The sequence below is a fragment of the Nicotiana tomentosiformis genome, chromosome 10 (genome assembly GCF_000390325.3).
Source record: "Nicotiana tomentosiformis chromosome 10, ASM39032v3, whole genome shotgun sequence".
Taxonomy (NCBI): Eukaryota; Viridiplantae; Streptophyta; class Magnoliopsida; order Solanales; family Solanaceae; genus Nicotiana; species Nicotiana tomentosiformis.
In genome coordinates, this window is record NC_090821.1 from 37633731 (window position 1) to 37642662 (window position 8932).

Sequence of the window (8932 nt, forward strand, 5' to 3'; positions counted from 1 at the left end):
CAAACTTTACAAAATGTCTAAGCCAATGCAAAAATGTAAACTACTAATAGTTAATACTATGAATGAAAAATTTACTACTAATGAACTAGCTATTACAAAGTAGCAGGATGTATGCATCTATCTCCAAGTAGTGTAAGTGAATCCAATAGCCAAGGGAAAATACCAAGGAGCACCTCTAAAGCTCTTACCAGGCTCCAGGGTATGCATTCCATTGAACAATCCAATGGAAAAGGCTAATATGAATTCCAGATAAATACACCAATGTATAAAAGCAATCCCAAACTGCCAAATCAGTATGTCCAGCTTGTTCTCTTCCATCTTGATCTCCATTTCACAGCAAATACGCCTTGTTTAAACTCAGACATGACACTTGCAGGCCAGTCTCTCAAACCTGTACATACAGAAGTATAACACACCAACTACCAGCTTAACACTATAGGGGTATATACTGCCTTCTCATCTCCAGAATGAGCATGAAACCACACTCGTACCACTAGAAAATGATGGAACAATATACCCCCTATGATGTCTATAACAATATGCAGTAGTAGTTCTTGTGACTTAGCATAAATGCCATTGTCCAATCTACATCCACACAGTATATGATCATACACTGAATGTGTAGTAATGATTGTCCTTCGTGCAGTAGTATCATCATATAATAGACAGTACAACGTCCTAATAAGAAAGGAGGTATCATCTTGTAAGTTTGCATTTGATCTACTGACTTGCATGTTGTCCCTAATGATTCTACACAGTGTAAAACTACCTCCAGACTAAGCATGTTGCCATGCTAATACCGCTGGAAAGTGGCTGCATACTATACAGATAAGAGAAGAAGAAAGTGCAATGACAAGAACAAGCAGTGAACTCAGGGACTCCTTCATCAGTCTAGTGCTTTTCTTTTGGCAATCTTGACCCTAAGGTTAGGGATTTGAGCTTTGTCCATGTTCACCAGTGTTTTTGCTTCAATAGGTAGATCCTGAAAAGAGTGATATGTGACTGTACCTGCAAAACAAAAAAACCAGGTTAGCTAAAAAATCAGCAACTTCATTGCCCTCCCTTAGCACATGCTGAAAGGGTACATTGTAGTTGCTCTTGATCTCCATTATCTTCCTTACTTACGGCCCTAAACACCAAGGAGATTCCCATTCCCCATCAATAATCTTCCTCATCACCAAAAAATCAGTCTCCATAATAAGAGGATGAAGCTGCCTTTCCACACAATATACCAGCCCTTCTAATATTGCCTTAACTTTTGCCACTATATTTGTTGTTTCCCTATCACCTCAGCCTTGGCGTATACCACATTACCAGCACAATCTCTCACACAAAAGCCATAGGAACTAGGTCAAGGATTGCCTCTAGATGCATCATCAGTGTTACATTTGAACCACCCTTCATAAGGAGGTTGCCATGTTACTCTCTTCGTTACAATATATGGCTTGTAGCCTTCAAAAGATCTGATCATATCTGGCCATAAGAGAGGAATGTTTGGGAGCCATGGATATCTCACTCTTGCTAGATAATGTAGTGTCTTGTTCACCTCGTGAATTAACCTATAGCAAGACACTGAACCTCCATACTTTATAGTATTTCTCCTCTTCCAAATTTCCCATATAATGACTGCTGGAGCTGCTTGAAACAATGGCTTAAGTTTGGGGCAGCATGGTGTATTCTACTATGCCCTTATTACTTGATGAACCTGCACCAAATTCACTACCAATCCTGCTGCCTGAAGGAAAGTCTTCCACACCTTAATTGCAGTATCACTTGTTAAGAACAAGTGTTGAAATGAATCTTATTTTAGTTGTAAACAACACCAGCACTTTGATACCACCATGTAACCACTTCTCTTCCACAAATCATCAGTAGGGATCTTACCTTTCCATAGTCTTCATAAGAAGAAGGAGATCTTGAAAGATAAACCTTTAGTCCACAGCTTGTTGAACTCAGAATTAGGTGGTTCCCTATGCCTTAGAATTCTCCAAGCACTACTAACTGAAAATTTACCTAAAGGAGTAGGCATCCATCTTGGAGTATCCCATTATTCATTTGTATTGTCAAATTTTGCTTCCAGTCTAATAGGATCAGCAATATCCCTTGGGAAGGATTGCTCCAGGAGTTTCTCATTCCATCCATCATCAGCTCTCAAGTCAGCTACTTCATGTAGTTCTTCATTGATTGGAAAGTCTGGAGGAACAACATGATATTAAGCTCCTAATACAGTCCAATTCTCATGCCAAACATTAGTTGATCCCCTATTCATTTCCCATGATATTTTATGCTCAACCTCTTCCCTAGCCTCCAACATTTTCCTCCATACATGAGACCCCATTCAAAATTAAATAACTGTTTGCATCTCCTTCTTACAGTATTTATTCCACATAAAATTAGACCATAAGGACTTTGAGGTCCTAAACATCCACCATAGCTTGGAAAATAATGCTTTGGAGACATCAAACAGTGATCTAAAACCTACTCCTCCTTCCTCCTTAGGTAGGCAAAGATTTTGCCATTTTGTCCAATGTCTACTTCTTCCTTCCTCCTTGTTATTCCGGAAAAACCTGGCAAAGGTTTTATGTAGATGTTCAAGTACATTATCAGGTGGATCAAGTACATATAGGATATGTGTAGGCATGCTTTGTAGGACACTAGATATCAAAGTAGCTTTTCCCCCATATGACAGTAGTTTTCCCTTCCAAGAATGTAGCTCTGCCTTTACCTTCTTTATCAGATCATTGTAGTAATCCTTCCTTCTTCTTGTGTAGAATATTTGATATCCAAGATAGGTCAATAGAAACTCACCCCTTGTGAATCCAGTAATAGCCCCCATAGAATTTAACAATGTTCCAACCACATTATAATGCATATAAAAGGAACTCTTTGCCTTGTTGATCATTTGGCCGGAAGTGTGCTCATACTTGGACAAAACTTCTATAATATTTTCTAAAGAGTATGAATCAGCAGAAGCAAAGATTATAGTATCATAAACATAGGCTAAGTGATTCGATGTATCAGTTCACTTAGGCATGCCAAAGCCTTTAAATCTCTTGTCTTCAAATAGCTTATTCAAAGACCCCAGACAATACTTCTACTGAAAGTATAAACAATGCTGGAGACAGAGGATCTCCTTGCTTGACACTTTTTGTGGAGTGAAAAAAGTCTGAAGCTTGACCATTAATCAGAACTGAGTACCAGCTGTTGGCAAGTAGATTCCACACCATGTTGATGAAGCATTCTGGAAACCCCATTTTCCTTAACGCATGCATCAAGTACTTTCACGACACCCTATCATATGTCTTTGCCATGTAAAGTTTGATGACTACATTGGTAGGTTTTCTCCTTAATCTTTTGTCACTAACAGTCTCCTAAGTTAACAAAATATTTTCAAATATACTTCTCCCTTTGACAAAGCCTGATTGATTGGAAGAGATAAAAGTAGGTAGTATCTTCTCCAGCCTATCATGAACAACTCTCGAGATCACTTTGCTTATGAAATTGCTCAAACATATAGTTATGAGTTCAGAGAATGTTTGGACCATTGGCCTTTTTGGTAGCAACACAAGGTTTGTGTGAGTTATAGACTTAGGCAAAGAACATCCTATATAAACCAGTTTCAGCATATTGTGTATGTCTTCCCCTACTATATCCCAGCATACTTGAAAGAAAATACTAGTAAAGCTATCTGGACCACTTGTACTATCACCACTCAATGCAAACACTGCTGCCTTCACCTCCTCTCTTGTAGGACTTATACAAAGTTCTAAATTCTGCTCACTAGATACCATTGTAGGCACATTGTTTAGGAGTTCATAGCTTGTAGGGTCATCTTCTTATGTGAAGTGCTTCTGGAAAATTTCAACTGCAGCATCAGACATCAAAACTTGTGAATCAATCCATGCACCATCATTATTCTGAATTCTCTTCAACTGGAGTTTTTGCCTTTTACCATTGACATGATTGTGGAAAAATCTGGTATTTCTGTCCCCTTCTACAAACCATGTCATTCCTGCTTTTTGTTTCCAATACTGCTCCTTAATGCTCAAGTACTTCTTTAATTCAGCTTGAGCTTGTTGAAGTATTATTCTATTCTCCAATGTTCCCTATTCTTCAAACAACATTTCCTTCACTCTAACCACATCTTCTCTAATAGCTAGTTACTTGAAAATATCCCGATAAGTGAGCTTGCTATATTTAGAGAGAGCAATCTTAACCCTCTTTAGCTTCTTCTTGAGTATTAAGAAAGTATCTCCAGTGAAGTCAGCCATCCAATTATGTATAATCACCTCCGTAAAAGATTCATGTTTGGTCCAGAAGTTCAAGAACTTGAATGGTATAATAAATTGTAAAGCCTGATCACCATAACTCATCAAAAGTTGAGCATGATCTGAGCCTGTTCTTATGAGATGCTTCACTTCTATATTGGCAAATAGGGCCTGGAAAGGCAAATTCACAAAAATTCTGTCCAAACATTTGAAAATACATTCTGCATTAGGTCTCCCATTCCACCAAGTAAAGGGGCTGCCTTTTGTATCTAAGATCAAAGTGTTCACAAGAGTTAACACAAAAGGCAAAATCTTCAGACTCTGGGGGGTACGCTGGCAATCTTCCTATCTTCTCCTCTTTACTAAGAGTCACATTAAAATCCCCTCCTACCACCCAAGGTAACTCCATATCCCTAGCAAGGTAGTATAGATTATCCCACAATTCTAATCTTTCCAGTGATGAGCACTTTGCATATACAAAGGTCATCATAATGTGCTTACCAATGTCTTGATGGTACACCTTGATGATTAACTCCTACTCAATATCAATCAACAAATCCCATTCCACCACAACATAAAAGAATAACCATATCTTTTCATTAATATTTGATATTGCAGCTTCCATACCTAGCCTCTTTCTGTAATTCTGAATAAATCTCTCCTTTTGAAATGGCTCTATAAGTGCTACAATGAAAAAACTATGTTCCCTCTGAATGTTGAAAACTCTCTGAAAGGTCTGTTGTGTCTTAACAGAACTTATGTTCCATATTAATGTTTTAATCATCATCTTGTTGTTCAGGCTGCCCCCTTGGGCAATATTCTTGTAGGTTGAAGTCGCTCCTTAGCTTGTGTTTGCTTCTTTCCTTTCATTCCACTTCTAGATGAAATTCTAGGTGACAAATCTCCTTCCCTTGCTACCCCTTTAAGATTTCCAACAGTAGGCTCATCATCACCTTCATCTTCTAACTGTTGTTGATCCACTAATGCATTATGACTATCCTCAGGCAGTACCTTGTGTGTAATGATATCATGGAGCACCTGATTCGGATATTTCAATGCTGCATTGATCTGAATTTGCATTGGATAACCAGTACCTGAAGCATATGGCATGGGCAGAGTTTCAATTGTACCTGATTCCCTGGGTACTATAGCCTGCTCCAGCTGCTCATGCTTCATAGATGAATCCTTAAATACCTCAGCACCATTACCTTTAACAACTAAAGACTCCTGTATAGCTCTAAATTGAAGCTCATAGACAGAACCTAAGCTAGGGTTCTCTGTGGCAGGATTCCCAGGAATTACCGTTCCATTGAACTCACCAGCCTTACCACTAGCTGTGTGAAGTTTTGACCCAACTGTATTCTCCAAACTATCCACATTAAAAGTCCTAGCTTGAATATTCCCTGAAACCTCCACCGAACCATCATCAACATTGATCAAAACTACCTCAACACTTCTAGTATTTACTGTTCCATTGGATTGCTTCTTAGCTGATGCTGCAGTAGATGATCCTCCTTGATTACTGACTTCTTTTGTTGCTCCTCTATCACCCCCAGCTGGTATAATTAATTTTTGTAAACTAGAGTTCAATTTATCATCAACACTAGGTTTTTGATTCCTAAGGTTTACTGCAGCATCTGTTTCAATCAAGTCTCCTATTTGCTTTTGCTTGTCAGTGTCGCCTTCTTTTTATTTGCTTCCTGTATTCATTGTTTTATGTGTTTTAGCTTCCATATTATCAACTTCATTACTCCATAGTGATTTCCCAGAATTAACTTCAATATTCTCCTCCTTTTGACCATAATCCACATAAGTTTGAGAAAGGACCTCATGGCACGAATGATTGATTATAGCTACTACTTAAATTTTATTCTTTCTCTTCCCATTATGAGCTTCCTTCTCATTAGTATTCTCAATGATATGGCATGTATTGTCTCGTTGATATTTGTTCCTTCTTGCTTGCATCCACTCGCATTTAGCATGATTGACAATAGGTTTTCCCAGAACTTTACCACTTGCAAGAACATTGGTTGAGGCAGCTGCAGTACCTACGATCTCCTTACCATTATTTTGATCAACAGTAGCCTCATCATATCTCTTGTGTAATTCTAGATGAATAATACAATACTCAACTTTATTATGCCCTTGTTTCTTGCAGGCCTTACAATATTTTGGCAAGTAATCTTATTTAATTTTAATCCACTTAGATTCCTCCGGTCTAGTTTCATCTTCCTCTTATACAATCTTAATTCTTTGAGAGAATTTTGCAAGTAAATTTACCTTCACCTTAACCGTAGCACAACTAGGTCGTGTGCCATTTTGAGTTGCCAAGTATACATTAAGTGGATTACCTACTGCTTTTTTCTAAAGAAAACACAAACTCCCTACCAATGAAATTTGGAGGCAGCTCAGGAAAGCTTATCCACGCTATTGCAATAGGTATTTCTTCATCAGGATTCCACCAAGGGTTCCACTTTGTGCATCGCATCTGCCACATCTCACTTTGGACTTTCAAATAGAAAGAAGGTTTTGATAGCAAGTATACATAATCTTCAAGCATAGATATTCTAATTAACACATGATTATCCTCAATGAGACCTAATGAACACGCCCCTTTCAATTCACACTGGATTAGGATTGCGTTACGTAACTCTTGAATCACTGGCGTGCCGTATGAAAATTTTCCAAGGACTGCCAATGTTAACTTTTGTTGAACGATGAATTGCGTCACTTCTGCCTTCTTCCATCTAATCACAGGCTCACCATAGAGATATTCAATAGTTTTGATAGGAACAACGGGTAGATTTTGCATAGGAGTATTCAATGAACTAGGTTGTAATAATTGTGCGTAGTTTATGGGTTGACTAGGGTTTGCAGAGGTTGTTTTAGCCTGGGGGATGGTAGGGATGACTGACCATCCTCAAAAGGAGGCTGAACAGTGGTCGGAGACGCCATGAAAGAGGTGCTCGAGCTTTGACAGAGTGTCATCATAATTTGCCAGGGTTACACGCGGACTTATTCTGCCTTCCTTTTTAAATCATAACATTTTTATCCTTTGTTACCCCTCTTTTGGAATCGGAAATAAGTTTAGAAAAGAAAAATTTTAAAAAGTACAAAAAAAAAAGAGAGAAGAAAAAGCAAAAAAAAGAGAAAAAAGAAAGAAAAAAAGAAAGAGAGAAAAGAGAATAAAGAAAAAAAATAAATTGTAGTTTGAACTATGTTCGACCTGATTTCTTTAAAGGATAGGTAAGCAGCCTTACTTCATGATTCGGTTCCAACAAAATATAAATCTAAAAAATTCCCCATACTCAAAGAAACTGGAGCGGATGTTTTAGTTTTGCTATAAGATCTGATTCCAAAAGTTATAATTTTAAACCCTTTCATCTTAAATTATTTTGAGCCTTTATGCCGCCCTTTCTTTCTAACCTTGACCAACAGCCTATATTACGGTCCAGAGAAAGACCTTTCGTCAATCTTTGAGGATGCCAAATCAAGCGTGAGATAGAGGATCATGGGTAGCACTTTGTCTATGGGCGCCAGGAAAAATAAATAAAATGAGAGTCTTATTGGTGAAAATTCTCACGGGCACCATAAGACGACGATGAGTGAGAGATAAAGAAACAAGAGAGGCTTGATGGTAAAAACCCTTCGGGGCACTACAAGTCGAACGAGAATTGTGAGTTGTACAGAGGAGTTGAATCATTGAAGGCCGGTTTCATAGTGTGAAGGAATGACGTGAACTGAAGGCGTGATTGGTTGGAGAGATTCGACTTATCAATCCAAAATGCATGTCATAATTACTGGAGCTACCTGCTTCACTCAGATAAGTCTCTTTTCCACTCTTCTTCAAATAGTCATCTTTTTTCAAACTTTTCCTTTTTTATTCCTAATTCTCAAAGTCACTTCGCTTTGTTCTTTTGGTTCTATTTTTCTGAGTCTCCTTCAAGTTAGTCTTTGTTAAACAAGCAAGAAAGGACTTCAAAGTCTACTACCAGCTTTTTAATTGAACAAAGCGAAGTTCGGTCAAGCACATCTCAAGTGACATGATTCAGAAGGAGCAATGTGGTGATAACTGAAGTTTAGGTGATCATGTGATTCTTGAATTTTGAGAAAATACAAAGGCTCCATAATTGTCAGAATGGAAACACAATGCAACAAGTGAGTGTAAGAGATTCAGGTCATTTAGAGGTTTTTGTGGTTGAGGTTTGATGAGAAGTTCAAACAAATCCTTGTCAGCGCGAAGCAGCTAATCGAGATGAAGCATGGAAGTTGCAGAAGAGGGCATGTTCAGTAACAATGCCACAAACTAACCACCATGTTTTCAAACTCACCAATTTTCTTTGATTGAAATAGGGGCAGGGAATTGTGTTCGTTTTGCAAGTAACCTTTGTGGGAAAAGCAAGGTTTCAGGTAAGTTAACCTTTAAATACAAAGCACCCTCCTGGATAATGGGATTTGGTTTTAAGTTTTTTCTTTTAGAAAATGGGATTTAATTTTCAAGTTTTTCAGGATCATCCCGGATAATGGGATCTAGTTTTGAGGTTTTCATCTTTAAAAAAATAGGATTTTTAGTTTTAGAATTGTCAGGACCCTCCTTGATAATGTGATTTAGTTTTAAGTTTTAGAAAAATGAGATTTAGTTCTTAAATTTTAGGACCCTCCTT

The 8932-nt window shown here is 37.9% G+C and overlaps 2 protein-coding genes across 2 annotated transcripts; both read right to left on the reverse strand.

Moving 5' to 3' along the window:
- Positions 1–2047: 2047 nt before the first annotated feature.
- LOC138900028 (uncharacterized) lies at positions 2048–3791 on the reverse strand. Its single transcript, XM_070186728.1, has 3 exons — positions 3401–3791; positions 2374–2949; positions 2048–2193 (listed from the first exon to the last, which is right to left on the reverse strand). Exons 1-3 carry the CDS (start codon positions 3789–3791, stop codon positions 2048–2050), a joined length of 1113 nt encoding a protein of 370 aa, XP_070042829.1.
- Positions 3792–3836: 45 nt separating this feature from the next.
- On the reverse strand, positions 3837–4755 carry LOC138900029 (uncharacterized). The gene is made up of 3 exons (XM_070186729.1): positions 4513–4755; positions 4218–4439; positions 3837–4106 (listed from the first exon to the last, which is right to left on the reverse strand). The coding sequence occupies exons 1-3, from the start codon at positions 4753–4755 to the stop codon at positions 3837–3839; spliced, it is 735 nt and encodes a 244-aa protein (XP_070042830.1).
- Positions 4756–8932: the final 4177 nt, after the last annotated feature.

Excerpts from the sequence above, each read along its gene's own strand:
- LOC138900028 (XM_070186728.1), bottom strand. The coding sequence starts at position 3,791 with ATGGTATCTAGTGAGCAGAATTTAGAACTTTGTATAAGTCCTACAAGA. Across the intron at positions 2,950-3,400 it reads AGGCTTTGTCAAAGGGAGAA|AAAATATTATAGAAGTTTTG; the intron begins GTATATTTGAAA and ends CATACTCTTTAG. Across the intron at positions 2,194-2,373 it reads TTTTATGTGGAATAAATACT|ACTTTCCAATCAATGAAGAA; the intron begins GTAAGAAGGAGA and ends TTGTTCCTCCAG.
- LOC138900029 (XM_070186729.1), bottom strand. The coding sequence starts at position 4,755 with ATGACCTTTGTATATGCAAAGTGCTCATCACTGGAAAGATTAGAATTG. Across the intron at positions 4,440-4,512 it reads AAAGGCAGCCCCTTTACTTG|GCCCTATTTGCCAATATAGA; the intron begins GTGGAATGGGAG and ends TTGCCTTTCCAG. Across the intron at positions 4,107-4,217 it reads TCAAGAAGAAGCTAAAGAGG|GGAACATTGGAGAATAGAAT; the intron begins GTTAAGATTGCT and ends TTTGAAGAATAG.